This window comes from Brachyistius frenatus, unplaced genomic scaffold, assembly GCF_029030835.1.
Source record: "Brachyistius frenatus isolate BFR_SWC_R1_liver_20210118 unplaced genomic scaffold, ASM2903083v1 Contig_188, whole genome shotgun sequence".
NCBI classification, from domain to species: Eukaryota; Metazoa; Chordata; class Actinopteri; family Embiotocidae; genus Brachyistius; species Brachyistius frenatus.
The window spans coordinates 655001-675476 of record NW_027210787.1 but is presented as its reverse complement, the minus strand read 5'-3'; the positions used below and the strand labels follow the sequence as shown (position 1 = coordinate 675476).

General features: G+C 40.1%; 1 protein-coding gene across 1 annotated transcript; it reads left to right on the top strand.

The window, feature by feature from the left end:
• The first annotated feature begins 212 nt into the window (after positions 1-212).
• On the top strand, positions 213-17621 carry tfr1a (transferrin receptor 1a). Its single transcript, XM_069718240.1, has 18 exons — positions 213-298; positions 6718-6767; positions 8393-8630; positions 8966-9152; positions 9282-9504; positions 9592-9714; positions 9888-9983; positions 10666-10805; positions 10954-11105; positions 11191-11310; positions 11462-11547; positions 12270-12333; positions 12449-12516; positions 12618-12682; positions 12803-12896; positions 13034-13255; positions 14169-14327; positions 14973-17621. Exons 2-18 carry the CDS (start codon positions 6735-6737, stop codon positions 15213-15215), a joined length of 2313 nt encoding a protein of 770 aa, XP_069574341.1. The 5' UTR covers positions 213-298; positions 6718-6734; the 3' UTR covers positions 15216-17621.
• Positions 17622-20476: the final 2855 nt, after the last annotated feature.

The window sequence follows — 20476 nt, the reverse complement described above, 5'->3', positions numbered from 1 at the left end:
CAGCAGTTCAGTCATCGTTACAATTAGTTTAAACGTATGCGGTGAGGAACATTTAGTCCTCCACACACATTTAAACGTCACACTACCAGCGGCGAGGAGCCACAGAAACATGCGCGGGACAACAGTGCCGACACCAATCTCGCGATGATTCATTTTTTGGCGCTGACGTGAGATCACGCTCATTGGCTCCGGAGAGATAAAACTGGAAGCAGCCTGGCGGCTGGAAGAGACGTGATAGCGGCAGAGAGAGGAGCCTCGAGTCGAAGAAGTCGATCGGTTTGAGCTGTGTTGAAGCGAGGTGAGATTTATTTTAATTTATTTTTCTTTATAAACAGTTAGGGTGCAGTAGTTCAATTCAACCCGAGCTGCCGGGGTGCTCAAAGCTCGTCGTTATGAAAGCAGTTAACTCCCCACATCTGCAGACGGCTATAATCCCTCGTTTTTCCTTTGGAGAGCGCGGCTTTAAATTTAATTTAATTTAATTCAAAAACTCCTTCTATAATACATCTTCGGTGAAGGCTAAGCTGTGAATGAGATGCTAACCTCATGCTTAGACGGTTGCTCCACCTGTCACTTTCATCGTGACGCTCGTTTCCTGTATTTCACCACAACCAGGACTCGTTTTAACCCACGTTGTTGATGCGACGGACGCCATCATGGTGGAAGCCGGTAGTCACGTTTCAACGAGGACGGGTGCTAAGATGCGGCTAGCGCCTCTTGAGTGTCTCTTCCTGCACTGACCCGTGTCAGCAGGTGGACATTGTCCCCGTCCCTGTTTTAATGACCTTGACGGACTCCTGCGGAGATGACATATCCTGACGGCCAACCTCGCGCCCAGACGCGTTTCACCGTGATCCGATTTGGAGCTGAAAATGGCTCACAGACATCTTGAATATGGTTGGACAAGAACTGGATGTGGTCATTGGATGAGCTGCCTCCCAGCAGGTCCAACTCCTGGTTTTGACCTTTCTTTGTCCTGAAAAGAACCATTATTGTCTCTCCCATTTCATTTGAGGTCAGATAATGTCAAAGTGGTGCACGTTTTGTGGTATTTTGGATGAGTATCCATTAGTTAATGTGTTTTTTTTTTTTAAAATTTTTATAGCCTGCCACCAAGGTTTAGTGTGTGCCTCTTCATCATGCACTGTGTTTACCACCTCGTCGGGGCTGCTTGTGTTTTAAAACGGCACAAGTGACCACTGTTACCCGTATTGTAGAGAAAAGCCAGTTCAGCTCATTGTCGACCTCCACAGAACGGGAACAAGAGCGTCCCGTGTTGCTGCTAATGTCTGTAATTCAGACTGTGCTGCTGTTTTACTTGTGCAGGCCTAATAAATGGGATTTGCTTGCCTAAGTGCTCAGCTTCCTGCTCTCTTTCCCATGAGCTACTTGAAGCTTTTCCACAGTATGACCGTCACATGATTTGCCCCACTGCATAATGATTACTGCGCGCCCCGACCCTTCTTCTGCTGCCCCTATCGTTGTTCTCTTTTTCTCACCACCTCTTTGAATCCACACACCCCCATCGGTGTCTATCTACCAGGCACGGGGAGATAGACACCGATGGACTCTGTTGCCTCTCCAACGAGGCAAAGTTGCATTAAAAGACTTATTTTGCAAGACATCTTTTTTTTAGTATTGGACAAAATTCAGATTTGGTCCTCATAGTTGTGGCTTTTTGGTTAGAGATAAAGAAGAGGAAAAAAAAAATACGAGTGTTTCTCCATGTCCATATTTAACGGTTATATGTTGCTATATAATTGTCTGTTTACGGACGGTTACATAATTAAGTGTTGGAAATGCAAAGCACCACACTGGAGTGTTAACGACAAAGTTTAATAAAGGTGTTATACTGATCATGTATTGGTTTTGTTGATTAATGCTCAGTAGAAGTAATAATTATCTTCAATAGCTGTATTTTAATGAAATAAATATCTAGCTTATATACATGTCCAGATAATGTTGTACAATATATTTAACACTGGTTTGTCTCGGCACCTATGATTTACTTGAATCTACAAATGGCTGTAGACTTGGATTTAAGACCGCGTCATTGCCATAGGCATGTTTTCATATCCTGGTGTCCTTTGCATTGTTTGTGGTTAGAGTTCAGCTACTGGTTTAACAAGCATTTGGCCCGGACGGTGTTTGGCTTTAGGGAATGCACACGGGTGTAGTTTCTCCTCAGAGCAATTAGTGTTACAGGAAGAAAACTGTTATCAGTAAGTAGAAAATGTGAGAAAGTCATGTCATGAAATGCTACAAATGATGGTTCTTGAAAGAGTGCTGCTTCAATGCCGTAACATTGCAAAACATGCACATAAACAAACCTTAACCCTAACCTTTACACGGACAGGTGAGGTTTTAAGCACCACCATTATTGCTTCATCTACCATGTTGTTATTTTGAATATGGTGGATGTATTTACAGTTGCACTGGCCAGTAATTATGCAGCCTCATAGTGCAGTGATAACTGGTAATTTATCAAGTCAGCAGTTTAAACTGTATAACTAACAGTGGAATAACAATGCATGTTCACACTTGTCCCGGTGGTTGTTGTTTTGGGATTAAGCTATTGTGTGAGAGAAGTGTGCTTTCACCTCTTACCTTTTTGCCACAGCTTCTTTAACCTTCTATTCATGAAGCAATGATTTCTTCATTTCTCAAAGGGGATTTGTTCTAAGAACAGTATGAGGAAGCCGTTTTTGCAACATGTTTGACCAGTGAGACCAGAGAGGAAATCAGCTTTCAAACAGTCAGTGATATTTAATCTGTCTGCAGGGATCTGCAGTACGTGAGGGTGAGTTTCAGTTATGCTGAATTAGACACTATTTCCTGGCTCTTTACAAAAAAAACAACATCACAATCTCTCTGGATTATTTTGAGAAGAATAATCTCTAATGGGTGAGAATGGCTGGCTGTCCCACGTATTTTGTTTTAATAACCTTGAGCACAAGTGCACAGTGTGCAAACTTCATCCGCCATTACAGCGCACCACAATGTCTGGCCTGCCCTTGGCAGAAGGGTGTGACCTGACTTTGCACTTACTATCTCTTGCACACACACACACGTGTCTTAAAATTCTACAATGGAGATACAGCATAAATAGGCCTCTTCGTTGCACTTGCGGTTCACGGACTGCTGTAGGGATATGGACCTTTTTCCAGTGACATAAAGCACCAGCTATCTCTTTTCTAGTGAGGTTATTAGCGTAGTGCGTTTCTTGGTTGTCGTCCGCGAACCCATGAGTTCTTGGTTTGTGTTCTGTTTTATGGTGTTAATATCCATAGGTTTCTACATGTGAAAGAGTAGCTAATCTGATTAAAGTATTAACTCTGCCAAGGTCCGGTATGTTTGGTATGTAAGATTATGGACGTGGCTTTGCCCACCTTAGAGCGCAATTAGCTTTACACAGCAACTAATCCTTGCCTGATACCACTTTCCAAAGCCCACATCAGTCAGACTTAAAGTTACGTTACCAAGCAGGCTGTGAACAAGAAAAATGTGAGGCTGCTCATTTGTTGTACTTTGTGACCTTTAGAGCTAACATACTGCTCTTTTTAGTGGGGTTGATTCAGGCCACAAGGTTGTACAAGTCACGACAGTCCTGAGGCAGTCTAAGGCCAAGCATGTTCTAAAGTTAGCTCTACATCATAATGCCAAGAATAGTCAGAGTGTTTTCCGACCAAAGTTATGGTATGGCCAGCATCCAACACGTCTGCACCCTCTTTTACTTCATTGAAATACAAGGTGAAGCTGTTTACGTATGCTGCGATGGAAGCATGCTGCTGGGAGTTTATCAAGGACATTTGTTGGTCCTGCAAATTATGGCAGGCCCGCCTGCTGCCTGAGTGTTTTGTGTCCTGTTGGCATTTGCCCACACGAGCCCTCCTCACGCAATGTCCAGGCAGGGATCTCCAACTAGTGGTTGCAAATTGGCCCGAGGTTGGTTTCACAGTTTGTCTCTGCTATTTGTTTGCACAGCACCCATCCTAATAACTACCAGGCAAGCTCCACGTCCTTTAGTCTCCTTTCTTCATGTCTGTTGTAATACTTGGTTTAAACTGCAGCGGCAGTTACAAGATGGTCTGCAAATATAGTTGAGCCAAACTGGGCGCGTGTACTTGAGCATAATGCATACCAAGTGCTGTTACAAGTTTTTTTTTTTTTTAATTTAATTAATTTTTTTTAAATTTAGTCCAAAGTTCATTGTTGTAATGGTTAACCACCTTTGGCCATATCTTTCTCAGATAGGTTGATAGTTAAAAACTGGATTAACCTGCTTCAGGGTTTGATAAGACGAGGGTTGTTTCAGAGATTCTGGTGTGTTTTGTTCTTTTCTGAAGGTCAGACATGATGGAGGTTGTGAGAGTCATCAGTCAAATCATGCTGTCTGCTCCCTCGAACTGGGATTAGAGTTGGTTGAGCCATTTATGATAGTTTTGCATCGAAACACGAGTCTTTCGTGTGGTCATCTATGGTAGAAATGCACAAATGCTTGGGATGCATAAATCTCAGTTGGATTCCTTTAATTTGGGTGAGCGAGAGTGTTGCAGGCAAGAGATGGTAAATATCATGCTGTTGTGCAGCAACTACTCCAATGCAGCTCATAGACATGGTGGTGTGTTTCTTACCCTATTTTTTATTTATTTATTAATTTTTTTGTAGGAAAGAAGGCTCGTAAAAAATGGTGCCCTTTTGAAAGCATTTTTAAAGGGCAATTTTCTTCTTGTCAATACAGGCCTCTGTAATCAAAATGGAGGGGGAAGCACTGTAAAAATGTGGCTTGTTCAAAACTGATGTTAGCAAGAGAAGCAAAGATCCACCAACCTTTTCTGTAGTAATGTGATCGGTTGGGTAATATCCCCAAAGGACGCAAGAATCGCTGCAGAAATATTGCAGCTTGCTTTTGCAACCTTTTATCATTGAACAACTGTGTGCACGTGTTTCCAGTGAAGAGCTCTTATTGAAGTTGAATGTGTGTACGTGTCGCCATTTCAAACCATTTTGCTTTTTTTTTTCTCTACAGTCTTTTGTTTTATTGTGAAAATTACTACAACAAAAGTGTTTATATTGGTCAATCTGTAGACGTCTGATCATTGCATTCACATGCTGTGTCTGACTTCCATCAATCCACAGGTAAATTTTGTCTTTCATACTTGGATTACTAACCCGAGTCACCTGTCGGGTTTGAATAAGTGCTTCCTCAAAGGCAGCCATCAGCCGACATTGGAAAACGGCAGTGGAAGGCCAGGAAGCGATGATGCAGTGTCAAATATCAATGAATCATTAGACAATTCACTGTGGTCAGAAATTCTATATGCCTCTTATGTCCATGTTTAATAGGAAAAAAAAAAAAAGAAGTTATTCTGATGTATGCATGATGGTGAATATATAAGAGCTGCGCAAACATGATTGAGTTGTGATAAATATAGAGGTTTCAGCTCATCTCACTACATGTTTGAAGCACCTGACAGAACAGGCCTCTCTCCTGGGGACGATCGCATGCCTAGCTCTTATTCCACTTGTCGTGGTTTACAATACAGTGAACCCTCGTTTATCGCGGGGGTTACGTTCCAAATAGAGACCGTGATAGGCGAAATCCGTGAAGTAGTAACCTTTATTTTTTTACAATTATTATACAATGAAATACTCCATAATACATTGAAACCAAAGAACAAAACCTTTTTACAGGCCCAAGCATTTGTTTAACAAATAAAAGTACTGTATAAATGTTTTTTTTTTACAAATAACTACTGTACTGTAAAATAATAATTTTAATCATCAATACGAACTGAAGGCTTCAAATTGCTGAGATCGGCACCGCCCCACTGCGACCCGAGTCATTGGATTAGAACGGGAGGAAATGAAAAATGATTATGAAAACAAATACAAAGTACAGTAGGACAAATAGTGACTGGTGTATTTCACTGCTCTTCTGACTGAGCCGCTGCGTCCTGACTCCGCTCTGCAGCGGTTCTTTCTTCTAAAGCCGGCGGTGCAGGTGTGGTTTTTCGAGAGAAGAACATAGTTATCGGTAGTTGTTGTCGCTCTTTTTTCTTCTGGGCAAAAAGATTCTTATAAACCGACATGCCACCATCGATTATTTTTAATTTGGCAAGCTGTTTTACGTACGTGTACATATTAAACCGCAACGTTATTGACAAACAGGTAGAGAAGAAGCAGAGAGACTGTTCAGCCAATCAGAATGCAGAACACAATGCACGATGCAAATCCGTGAAGCAGCGAGACCGTGAAAGGTGAACCGCGTTATAGCGAGGGTTCACTGTATTTAAGAATATATACAGTAGACTTGTGTTTCACGTTTCGTTGCTTTTGTTAAACTGACACTTGCTTTGTTTGGTAGATGATTTGAACTGAAGCTAGCGGGAGGCTAGTTATTCTGTTATTGTATTCTGCTGGCGATGGAGTTCACATGGAGGCAGGGAGTGTGAGTTGAACTGTGCAGGACACTGGTCTTTTGTGCCTGGAAACAGTGCTGCCTTTCTAATTTGCAGCATAGGAAACCCCATTGATGTTTAGACAAGAGGTGGGACGTGTTCTTTGGACACAGTGTTGTTCTCACAAGTGAATGAATAAGAGACTTCACGCGCTGTTAAGAAATATAAGTAAAAACCAAACTGTTATACTCCACCTAAAGTTGATCTTTTGAGTATTAAATGCACAAGTCTGACTTTTTTTCCCTTTCCTTTTCAGAAACCTGTGAAGCAGCCATGGACCAGGCAAGGTCAACGATATCCAAAATTGTAAGTAGTGCAAGTCGCATTACAACCGAAATCCTAAAATAACAGGCTTTTCTTTGTGGTTTTATTCCTCCCTTAACAGGATGTTGTCAAATACAAAGCAAGTTAGGGAAATAATTGTATCGCAGATTTAAAAATGCTCGGAGATACAAAGTATTACACTTTTAGAAATAACTGCTTTTAAAAGTTGATTAATCTCCTGAAAAAAAACAAAAAAAAAACTACTTTAAATACATTCCAATGAGTGAATTACTGCTTTTATAGATCAGAAAACTATCAAACTAAATTCAGAAGTGTTATTTTATTGGGCATCTCCTTGACCATGGAGTTATCATTGACAAATATTTGTTACAAAATTCTAGAGAGGCAAATTAATTTCTGTTAGTGGAATAAAATACTGTTCTGCAGTATACTCACCTATAAATGCAGTAAATCTCCTTCATTGTAAAATTCATAAATCTAAATGAACATTTTCATTGCAACTAATCATGCATCCACTCAAAAGATGGCCTACTAGTATATAAACACCAAAAAGTCCCTTCAATAACTACAATGCATCAAGACAGCAAGTCAAACAAATGTACAAAAAAAAAAATTGAACCTGCAGTTATTGCAGAAAGTTGAAAAAGATGGAAAATAACATCACACAGATCTTTTCCACCAATGGTGAACTACTTCCTGTTAGACTACCGCAAATGGCAAAATGACAAAATAAATTAAGCCGTGAAGACGAAAGGAAAGAGACGTTGTTCTCATTTTCTTTTTAAATCAGTTACTGCTTAGTTTTCAGTTTCAGTCATCAACCATCATTTATTTGTTATCTTTCAGAAAGCATCTGCCGTAAGTTCATTTTTATTGTTCTATTTGCTTTACTTTCAAATTTCATGCATATTATTTTTTGTGTTTTTTTCCCATATGAGCATATAATAAGATTGTACTTTTCTAGACTGTCTGCAATGTGCCCAGACTTAAAAGGTACCAAAGTCCGTTAAATGCTATGATCATATCAGATGAGTAAGAACTCATTAGAAAATAAATTAAATGGGCTGTTTTGGTAAAACAATGATTGAGACCAGAAAAATTGAGCAACAGTATGTGGCGCAAAGGTAAAATTAGACATAACATTTTTAATTGGTACTCTATCAAGTTTCAAAATTACAAATAAATTGTTGTTTATATACTCATTAGTTTAGACAATTGAAATTTCATCTATATTCAAATTGACGGCATCTTGCTGCTTCCTAAAAGAAAAAGGAAAGGGGATGTTGCACAGATTACAAATCAAATAAACTTCAATTAAGGACTTATTAACATGAGGCAATGACTTTACCAATTCAGGAAAGCCATTAGCTTAAATTTACAAACTCTTTCATTTACAGAATGGCTTATGCATTCCTGATAATATAACATTTATGGGTGATGTCTGTTATACCTTTTCATCCATAACCCGTTAGTCATCGTCACAACTTAACAAAAACCTTAAAAAAAACAAAAAAAACATTCACGCTGGTGAAAGATTTCTGCTTGAGTCTTTACATCTTGGGGCCCCTATCAACAAAAACATGTTTTCTTTGGTAAATAATAAAACCATATATTCTCCTTATCCTGCATTGTTTTGTTTTTGATAGTTTAACGGGGAGCCGCATTCCTACACACGATTCAACTTGACCCAGAACATGGAGGGTGACAACAGCCACGTGGAGCTGAAGCTGTCGTCTGACATGGATGAGGAGGTTGAGGGGAACGGTGTGGGAGACCACCTCAATCACAACTCCAACCGCAAACCCCACGTGGCTCAAAAGTTTGGATGTACACTCAAGAACCTCTGCTTCCTGGCAGCTGCCACCTTCCTCATCTTTATCATTGGTGAGAGGGATGGCCATTGAATGAAGAAACTGTTTTATTATATGTTTGTATCACTCTTGAATAATGTTTGGAGTCCCTCAGGGATCAATCTTGGGGCCAGTGGTTTTCTGTACTGTGTAAGCTTTTGTATCTCGCAGTCAGGATTTTGAATTGTAGTACCGGTAGTTATTCCAGTAAAATGTAATGTAATACTCAGAAATTGTTTGTCAGGAGCTGTGAGGTACATTCTGTGCAGGTACCTCTGGTCTGTACTCTGTCCCCTCTTCCTTCATGCAATTTCAATTGTTCCTGTTGGTCTCTTTCTGTTTCTCATTTGAAATCACTGATCCTTTCAGGATACTTGATCGGCTACTTGGTTCATCGGGGTAAGGACTCGTCCCCCATCTGTGCAGCCTCGGTTCTTCCTGCTGAATCTAAAGTTGTTGCCCATGAGACCGGTGCTGCCCCCCTCATGGACTGGGATGATGTCAAAATGCTCCTTGCTAAAAAACTCACTGCAGCTAAACTAGAGTCTGTCCTCAGGTGAATAGAAACCCCACACCGTGCTTGTAAAACATGGTGGAAGATTCAATATTTGCATTGCAATTTTAAAGGGAGAAATTGTGTCCCATCTAATTGTCATCATTTTCTTTTCCCCATTTTCTATCTCAGTGAGTTTTCCAAAGACCACCACCGGGCTGGCTCCTCTGGTGATGAATTGCTGGCAAACATGGTGCTCAAGAGGTTTAAGGAGAATGGGATGAGCACCTGGACTGATGAGCACTTTGTCATGGTTCACGACCCCCCAACGTCAGGCTCCAACAGAGTTGTTTTCAAGAAGTTAGAGGAGAGGCCAAGCGGATTCCTGTCCTACAGTGCCACTCGAACAGTCACGGTAATAAACAAGCGAAATGAAGACGAGCAAAATGTCCAAATTCAGAAGAGAAAAATGGAGTTAAATGTATTCCTCTTTTGGGTCCAGGGTGCTGTGCTGTTTGCCTATTATGGGCGAGAAAATGACTTCCAGATGCTGCGGAACCAGAACATCAACCTGAGTGGCAGGGTCATGCTGGTCAGAACTGGGAAGATCAGCTTTGCTGAGAAGGTGGGTGACTTCAGAGAGGTTACAGAAATCTTATGAATCACTCCACAGGATGGGACTTGGTATACATTATTTTGCTGTTAGTGAAAATAATAATTGATTAATTACAGTGAATAGATCTGTATTTTTCCCCCCGCTACGTGTCTTTACATTGTCGCCTTTGTTTTTGCTTCTAGGTAGCCAATGCTGCCAAAATGAACGCCTCTGCTGTGTTGATCTACCAAGACCCCACTGACTACTCTGTTAGAGAGAACGCTCAGCTGTATGGACATGTGAGTGAGGGATTTAAAGCTTAATTTTGGAAGATAAAACCCTCTGAATTCATTTAATGTCTCTAAAGTCTTCAGTACACTAAACATATGCATCTTTCCAATGGCACCATTTGGCATTTTGGACAACTGAGGATGTTCTAGAGTGATTGACATCTGCCTGTCATGAGTGATTTCACTCACATTAATGATGGCAGTTAGGTGCCAAGAAATGTAGGAAAAAAGGCAGGAAAGATGAAGACTGGTTGCCATTGTGAGAAATAAAAAGAATGCCAGTTTGAAAAAAAAAAAAAAAAATAACATTCTTATGAACAAATAAGGAAGAAGAAAATAAATAAATAAGAAGCTCATAGGAAGAAACAGTTGCACTTATAAGGTGGATTTCATTTGGGTGTTTTAGCAGTAAAGGGAAGAAAAAACTTTTTTCTGTAAAAGTAGAGCAGCCTGCCATTAATGGTATGGGGGAATAAACTTCCAGTTTTAACAAGAATAATCAGTCATGTAAGAGTGTAAAAATCATTGTGTAAATTGTCTGCAAGGTTTCTTCATATCATTTTCTGAAATACCAGTTTAGAAGACTTTGTGCTGTTCTGAAGATTCATCTGGAAGACAAATGTATTTCAAATGTAGTTGTCATACCACAGCTCATATTTCCATCTAAGTTTCTTGTGTCTGTGTCCCTCAGGTCCACTTGGGCTCTGGGGATCCCTACACACCAGGCTTCCCCTCCTTCAACCACACCCAGTTTGCTCCGGTAGAATCTTCAGGCCTGCCTAAAATTGTGGCTCAGACCATCACGTCAGACTTCGCAACCAAGATCCTGAGGTAACGTACTCCGTGATGCAGTGTGGTTAGGATTATTAAATCTTGTAATATCAACTTCGAATATTTGTCACGCACTGTGTTCGTCTGCTGAAGTTTCCTCTGTAGTAGCTTACGTTGTGTTTTAATATTGTCTGTCTCCAATCCACAGGCAGCTCGGGGGGCGCAGTATGCCAGGTGGGTGGGAAGGCTTCAACAGACTCGGAAACGAGAACGACACCGTCACCGTGGAGGTCAACAACGTTCTCACTGAGAAAAAAATCAACAATGTGTTCGGGGTCATCAAAGGCTTTGTGGATGCAGGTACAGTAAGGTGCTAAATTAAGATGAGAGGAAGTCGGCCTATTAAAAAGAATATGAATGATGAATGTACTCTCACTGTCTTCAGATCGTTATGTGGTTATCGGGGCCCAGAGGGATGCATGGGGTCCAGGTTTTGCCGCGTCAACCGTTGGCACCAGTATCCTTGTGGAACTGGCACGTTCCATCTCAGACATGAAGAACAACGGTGAGTGTCAGGTGTTTTGTTTTAACAGTGCAAGATTTTGACTGAAACTATATATCATGGAGGAGCTAGAGAAAGTTCTCACTGGATGTGCTCTTTGAAAATCGGTTGCACTGCTCTTCAGTTAATTTACACCCGTTATTCACTTTGACAGATGGATTCAAGCCGAGGAGGAGCATCGTGTTTGCTAGCTGGAGTGCTGGAGAATATGGGAGCATTGGCGCCACCGAGTGGTTGGAGGTGAGACATGCATGACAAATTTAGTTTGGCGTAATCATCACGTGCACATTTGTACACGTGTTTGCCTGATGTTACCCACGATGCCAGTATGGCTATGAAGCAGTCTTATGCACTCGACTTACAATTTCATCCTCACTGTTACTGCAACCTGGAAATCCACAACCTGATCCAATGGAGGCTTTGTGCAGTCTGAAAGAAAAATAAGAACACTATTATATTGTTTTTAACTTTTCTCTTTGATCATTTTATATTTAAATGTAGCTGAAATCACAGCACAGCCGTTGTCTTTAAATTCTGTCTGTACTACTGCAGGTTGGAAGTGACCACTGATTAACTTTTTGTTTTAACAGGGCAAATTTCAGTCCCTATTTCACACTCGTCTCGCTGTTCGACAACAAAAACAGAAAATAATGTTAATGAGAACAGCTTTATTGGGAATTAGGCTTTATTGAAATATAGTATGCGTGAGCACAGCATAGGAGACAAACAACCAGACAATAAGAGCTGATGTCGTCTGACAATAGGCATAATGCAAGTACGTTGCATTGACATCACAAATCTGACAATTAGTGAATGCCTTTATATAGCAACTTTTATTGTTTGTTGAAAAGCTCCCGCCAAAAAAAGGATTTTAAAATTTGACATGTATCAATAGCGTTCATATAGTAGTAATAATACATGTACTTAGTTTTTTTTTTTTTTCTGTATTTATTTTTATCCAGGGTTATCTGTCTTCTCTGAGCATGAAAGCCTTCTCCTACATCAACCTGGATGGTGTTGTAACAGGTATTTACTGTGCAACACCTTGTCTTTGTTCAACTCTTGAATATTTAACATTCTTTTTATACAATATGCTAGATGTGCGTTTTCAGTATAACTGAATAAAAGTCTTCTCTGTCAGGTCGAAATGGATTCAAGGTGGCAGCCAGCTCCCTGATGTACAGCCTGATTGAAAGCACTCTGAAAGAGGTAAATCCATAGCAGATCTGCCAATACCATTCCTTCATTCATCAGTTTGTTTCTAAATTTTTCAGAATATTACAGCACATGTACAATTGTTTTGTTCTTAGGTGAAGTCAAGCGACGGCAAGTCCCTGTCTGATCAATATGTAAAGCAAAGCTGGGAGTCAGATGTGTAAGTCAGTGACTGTACATCAGCGACATCACCGCTTTTCTCACCAGGATCACATCCACCACAGGAATGTGTTGGCTGTCATTCTCACTCTCTCTTCTTTGTCATGTGTTTCTTTTTAAGGTCGGAGCCTATGAGGATGGATAGTGCTGCATATCCTTTCCTTGCCTTCTCTGGCATTCCCTCCATGTCATTTAGATTCACCGCTGGGAATTCAGTGAGTCATTCGTCTGTGCTACAAGTTAAATCTTTTTGACCCTTTTTTTAATTTATTTTTTAAATTTTTTTAATTTTAAACCATACCCGATGATAAATAGTCTGTAATTCTCAAACCATCTTTGTTTTCCTTCTCAGGACTACCAGTACCTTGGCACAATGCTGGACACCCGGGACAAACTGAACGCGGGCACAGCCAGCGGGGTTCCTCAGCTGGCTGAAATGGCGGGACGATTCGCAGGTCATATCGTACTGAGGCTGGTCCACGACCATCTGCTGCGGCTGGACCTGAAGAAGTACGACGAAGTTATACGTGGTCACGTGCGGCAGATAAATGGGAAAGTCAAGAACGTTCTCAGGGTGAGTTTGTAGTTGCAGCATAGCGTTGTGGCTAAAATTGCCAGTTTCGGTCTGGTCCTGGGAAGAGTGGTCTGCAGGGTTCATACTGGATTAGTGGATCGGATAAGTATTTTGGACCCCGGCCATTCAATGATTTATGGACCAGTTAAGGTATTTTAAAGTCGATCCTTTCAGAAAGTGGTAGCCAACGAAGCGATCTGAGGACTGGAGTTATGTGCTGAGCTTTTTTTGGTTCTTGTTGCAGCCCTGGCAGCAGTATTCAGAATCAGCTGAAGCCGTTGAATTGATGTCTTGGGCAGAGCTGTGAACTGTGCAACTTTCTCTGAATCATGTTTTGACAACAGGTCTCCGATCCTACTTATATTTTTGAGCTGGTAGAAGGTTGGTTTTGTTTTTGACTTTTAGTACTGAATTGAGGATAATCCTGAGATTTCTAGTTTTATTTAATTCTATTTTTTTCAGTGACATTGTTGAGTTAAATACGGACTTTATCTCTTTCTTCTGTTGCCCAAAAACATGAACTTCAGTGTTATTCTCATTGAACCGGAGGAACTTTTGGAGAATTCAGCAAGTCCACTTGTAATTGCACAGTTCCAGGAGTTAATTGTACTATAATTGTTTGGCGACATAGCTATATACATATATATATATTTGTGTATAATCGGCATACATGTGGTATAAAGTTGTAATGGAAGCATGAAAAGATGAAATAACGGCGGTCATAGAGTCGATCCTTGTGGGACTCCACATTGTTTTAGCCAGTTTAACTTTTTTTAGGTGCCATTTCATGCATTTTATCTTATTACTTGCTTTGATCGTAGAACTAAAATGTGCCCAGAAGATGCAAATCTACTTTAACTCGTTTTTATTCAGAACACTGAACTCTCCCTCTGGATGTTGTGTGTGCTTACAGATGCAGCCCCAGCTGTTGCCCAAGTCCCTGACAATGAGGTGGTTGATGTCCGCCTCCGGCTCCTACAGCCGTGCCTCTCGCGACCTGGAAGCCTACATCGATAACAGTGACATGGAAGACGTCGAGATGTGTCGCCTCATTAATGACCGCATCATGGCGGTAAGACCTCTAAAACTCGGGGATTATTATTATTATCATTATTATTATTATTGTCATTATTGACATCCCTAATGCACTAACTTTGGTCCAGATTGAGTCAAGACTTGCATCTTTAATCTTGACATCAGTTTTGCGTTTAAAAAGAATTATTCCTTTTTAGTAATTTGCAATTTCCGTGAAAAATGTGATTTTGTTGAACACTTTTTGAATGTGCAGTAACCACAAATCACAGCTAAAAACCAAACCAACCCTCTCTTCGACTGCTTTCATTGTGTTGTGGTTTGTGCTGCTGCAGTCGCCTGTGAGCCGTTTTGTATTCCTCAATGTCACCGTTAACTAAGAAAAACGAATTGGACATGAACGCTAAAGAAAGCAAGCAGCTCAAACTAAAGCTACTTTTTATCGTTTGTTTTTGACTCTCGTGTAACTTGTGAGTGTGGTGTTCTTAAGCTACCTTTGGGTCATATATTTAAATGTATAAAATTGTGTGTTCTGTATACAGTAACGTGTATTGGTAGTTCGGACACGCTCGCTTCACTGCTTCTGTAGTAACCAGTCTCGGCCATTAGAGGGCAGAGGCTTCCTGTGACTTTAATGAAAGTGTTGTAAAGTTCCTTTTTTGCGTTTCTTGTCTTGATTTTGTAGGTGGAAAGAAACTTGCTGTCCCCCTACGTTTCTCCCAGAGAGACTCCTTACCGTCACATCCTGGTGGGCTTGGGCTCTCACACCCTCAAAGCTCTGTCCAACCACCTAGAGGCTCTCGGTACCAGCAACCCCGAGGCCGACGCCAACCTGTTCCACAGCCAGTTTGCCCTGGCGACCTGGACCATTCAGGGTTGCTCTAACTCACTAGCAGGGGACATCTGGTCTTTGGATAATGAAATTTAAAACCCATCCCGTCCGTTGTTCATGGTTTGGCCTTCTTGTCACAACCGGCAGTGTGAAAACTAGTATGCTGTCGTAATTACACAACACTTACACAACTTTTAAGATCAAATCAGGTTTAGAAAATGATGCAAAGAGATATTTCTAAATGGACACCTAAATCTGTCATCATCTCAGTTCCATAACTTTGATGCTTGGCGTTATGTAAAATTCAATCCATGATAAAATGTGCAGAAGCCTTAAAAAAAAATAATTGGAAAACTAACTTCTTTCATTTGAACATGTGGTACCTAAATATCACAATCTTGAATACTTTGGTGCTTGTAACAACTACCTTCACATGCCCATGTTATGTGGCAGTACTACTTACCTTGGTGTGACCCTCTGAATGAGTTGAATGTAAATGAAAGTGATGTTTTTTTGGTTTTCTTCTCCAGCACAGTATCGGATCGCAATCACAGTAAAGTCCGTTTTTACCAGCTCTGAAACACAATGGGTCGGCATGATAAATAAGCTGTCAACTTTCCATTTGTTACGATAATAATTACTGGTATTTCCACTGTTGCTGGAACCTAGTGATCAAACCTGAGCTGGGGTTTGCTGTCTATACTTTCATACTGTGCTGGATTCTGCTCTACAACTTGACATCAGGGATTCAGAAGTTGCTGAAAGGACTGAAGATCAATTTACAATAATACAGGCGTTGTGCCGCACCGGGCACAGATGTAGATTTGGGACAATCCGCTGCGCAGTTTATGATTTCAGTCGTATCAAAAAAAAGTCTGAATTACATGCAACAATGGGAAAAAAAAGAAAAAGAATATATCTGAATCCTCCACCTGGTGGCATTAGAGCTCATCTGTGAAGGCCTGTCCAAAAGCAAGGGAGAAGATCTCCAACCTTGTGGCACTGAAACAGAAACCGTATGTCTATTTATTGTTATTTATTTATCAGTGGCAGGGTTCACTATAAATATTTTTTTTATTGCCTTTTATAAAAAAAAAAAAAAAAAAACCTATAATTATCGGGAGCAGTGCCTTCCATAATTATGACAGTTATACTGTTGAAATGACAAAAGCAGCATCTGCTAAATGAAGCGTACATGTCGACCGACAGCCGGTACTCGACGCACAACTCTGAGGGTATGTTTTCCAAAACTGACACCGGACTGGTCTCTTAGCAACGCCAGCTCTCGTATCCCTCGGGAACGGCTCCGGATGCCTCGGCAGTACCGACTCTGGTCTACATGTACGCTTCTCCTCCTGACAACATTATCGGGAGCAGTGTCTTCCATAATGTGGAAAAAAAGAAGGTAGTTTTTGCCTACCAGTGTGTGTCCGTATCGGAGGCAGTGCCCTCCATATTTCACTGTAGGGGTGGATGTTTTTATTATCGGGGACAGTGTTTCCCATAATGTGTATATACAGTTCATAGCTTCACAATGTTTGCATCTTCACGGCGCTTCCCTATTTCCACGCTCGTGTCTTTTTAAATACGTCTCTCTGGCTGTTTGAGGTTGATCTCACTCTGTTGTCTTTTCTTTGCTGCATATTGAAGGCGTTTTCTCTTTTGAAGAAAAGCATGTTTGGGACCGCTGCGGTGATGGCGGCGTGGTCCGGGATTTCCATGAAAGATCACCACTCTATATTATGGATTTAGTTTCAAGGATTCAGTTAGTGTGAAAATACATTCTACCTTCTGTTTTGATGTGTTCTCTCTTCACATTTCCTCGTGCCTTTCTTGTTTCTACATCCAGTACTTAGAGGTTTTGGAGGATGAATATTTGGATTAGTTTTGTTGAGTTATTAATGTTTTTTGTTTTTTTTCTCCGTGTTGTCAGCTAGAATCAAAAGTTACTGGGGTTAAAAGCTACAACACCTTTAGGTTAAAGAGGAATTAAATATCTATATATATATAAAAAAAATTTAAAAAAATCTGTAAATGTTTTAAAATTCCACAGTGTAAAAGTAGTCAATATGGCCTTCCTTTGTTTAGCTAATCTGCTAAATCAGTTCACAACGTCGCAGTTATTTATTCAAAATTGTAACGCCTGAGCAGAAACACGTGAATGAAATTTTTCAGTACGGAGGTCTTTTTCAAACGATCTATTAACCATTCATACATTGGTCTGCGGTGTTGTACTAAGGCACCACTGGATGTTGCACCTCTAACATCGGCAACTTGCTGCCCAACCAGAAAAAAAAAAATGAAGATGTAGAGTTGGGAATTGGTCATTTAAAAAAAATGTCTATTTATTTGGGAGGGTATATAAAAAAATTCTGACATTCCCGATGATGTTTGAAAATTGTCAAAATAATAATGTACTTTTTTTTTTTTTTGTCAAACTGTAGAAGTGTTCTTCGCTTTACATTTTTTGTTGCTGCAATAAACAATCGCATCTGCTTAAAACCTCGGCTTAATAATTCTCATTTATACATAATTGCTATTTTACCATCTATAAATACGGCTTTATTAAATGTTACATCTTGGCTTTTTTTTTAAAATTTTATTTTGACAAGAATCTGAATTAAATGTGTATTTCCAAATCTGAACTTTGAACTGCATTAACACCATTACACCATTCCTAATTTTAAACAAACACTTGACATTATAAAGCCTTATTATTGTGCAAGTAATTTATTTTATGAGCCAACAGTATTCCCTAAAATCAATAATCGATTTGCTCTTTCTATTCTGTTAATTTATGACTGCTGTCTGCCCTTTCAGAAGAATCTGAAGCTGTAGTGACTGTATTTGACCAGATGATGGAGACAAAGTACAGGATAAAAGTGTTGTAAAGCTCAGAATTCTTTCAAAAGAGGGCTATCAGAGGCTCCCAAATCTTTTCCTCACAAACAACAACAACAAAAAAAACACATTTTAGAAAATTTGAAATGGATTTTGTGAGGTGGATGATCGACCTTCAAATTTCATCACTTTTTGTGCTGCAGGTAGGCTGAGTACCACAATGTTGTCTTCAGTAACTATTTTGGGGTCGTGTTTTAACTGCATGAGGTGGACAGTAACTAAGTACATTTACTCAAGTACTGTACTCGACTACAATTTTGAGGTGCTTATATTTATTTGGAAGCTTAGTTACTTTTCAGGTGAAGAGTTGACGCAATAAATAATAGAACAAGTTATCTAAATACAGCACACAGTTAAAGTGGTTAAACCAGTGGCTTCTTTCATCTCCCAGTAATCATCTGACCACCCCTTAGATTTATCTGCTGTCGCCGGATATAAAACCGTATGTAGAGTACTACATGATGATTTCACTAATTTTCTAATTGCCACATGCATACAGAAACTATTAGTTTGCCAATTTTGCTGTCGTCTAAATGGCAGGTCAGGACGGAATTCCACCAAATAAATACAGCTGTGAATTGTGAGTTTGACTGATCAGTTTCCATCAATAAATGCTTGTCCGAGCCCGGTCTGAAATTAATGTGTTAGCTGCGGGATGTTGAAGCTTTTCAGACTTCACTTAAACTGCATGTACAAAATATGTCCCTCAACATTCCCTCTGTTATACATGATGATCTACATATTGTTGGTGGTTTTTTTGGTGTTTTTTTTTTTTTAACAGGGACTGAAAATGAAGGCTTATAGTTTACACCCGTGTGTTTAACACCAGCGCCTCTTCACCACGGGAAGGACACCGCCGCCAGAGGATCTTTGTGAGAACCAAATTTAGTAAGTGTGTCTATGTAGCATAAATATCTTTCACAAAACAGCTTACAATCGTTATTATCTACTTTGCTTTTTTTTTTTTTTTTTCATTCCCATAAGATTATTTGGGAATATTTGTTGGGGATAAGAGGCAAGGTCACCCACCCAAGCAAAAAAACAAATGTGACAATTTAAAAGCTAAATACGAAGTGGGAGAAACAGTGTTGACAGGATTATTGTGTAGTCACATACCAATATACACACTTTTCAGTAAGCCTTGAATGTAAGCCTTGATGTTAAATATTATTCTGAAACATAAATATTGTGTTTCATAAGTTAGTTCTCGACCACAGAAGCCGCAGGACGTGACACACAAAAAAAAGGGAAATCAACTTGAAAATCAAATCAAGCCAAATCGACTTGGCAGTGGTTTGTCTTCACGAATGAGCCATTAAAGCAGTTGATGGCCGTTTTAGCTTTTAATTGCATCAAATACAAAGCACAAAATATCATGCAGCGGCGTTGAAATGAACTGGGCAAAGCTGAGGAAGACGTTGGTGTTATGTTGAAAAGGTTTCCCAGTTAAAGACTCAACTTTGACCTCTACGATATGTTTTGCATGTTTACACCCCTTGAAAAGAGAGAAAATCGGAACAGAGGAAATTTATACTCGGCACCGGTTCGAGTGAAAAAGATTCACAGACAGGATTAGAATTTTAGAAGCAAAACACCATCCTTCTAAAAATCGATCCTTAAATATCTGAAAAGGGCACCCGGGGACCTTCTGCTTGGCCTTTTCCCCTCTAAGGTTCAGACTACATTACCTGGTCTCCAGGTTGGTGGTGCAGTGAGGACATGAATCCTGATGGTCTGACTGTCTTCACATTGAACACTTTGCGAGCCCAAACCTTTGAAAGGAACTTCCTGCTGGGCTACAGGCAATGAAGTACCTCACCACTGTCCATGTTTTTGTAGTTTGATTAAGTCTTCGCCCTGTGCCAAATACAAAGGCAGTCACATGAAATACATGATGTTATGTTCCTTTAAGAGTGGGTTGACAGCCTGAAAGTGTTTCAGAGATACAATAAAAACGCAGAGCTCTCACTTCGCTATTGATTCCTGCTGTAATAAGACATCTTTAACATTATCCAGCGTGGTGATAGAAATGCAAAACATTGTCTTAGACTGGAGGAAATTCGAAGGAGCATAGAACCATTCAAGAACAATAAGACAGGGATAAATGTATGAATGTTAACAGCTCGCTGGTCCAACAATCACCAGCACAAAACATGTACAGCATTATTTTTCTTTAGTGCCTAAACATCATTGCAAAGTGCTGTATGTTATAACACCGTAGCCGCATTAGGTTAATTTAAACGAGTTCTTTTTACTTATACAGTATGTTGATTAATGAATAAATAGGCACACTCTTCTTTTTAAACCAGAAGGACACTCTAGTTCAGTTCAGACCTTTACCGAGGCCAACCGTGCACTGATATGCAGCCGCAACCATTATTATATGTCTAGATATACTCCCAAAACTATTACAATGATGTCAAAATACACTTGAGCCCACTGAAGTCTCACCTACC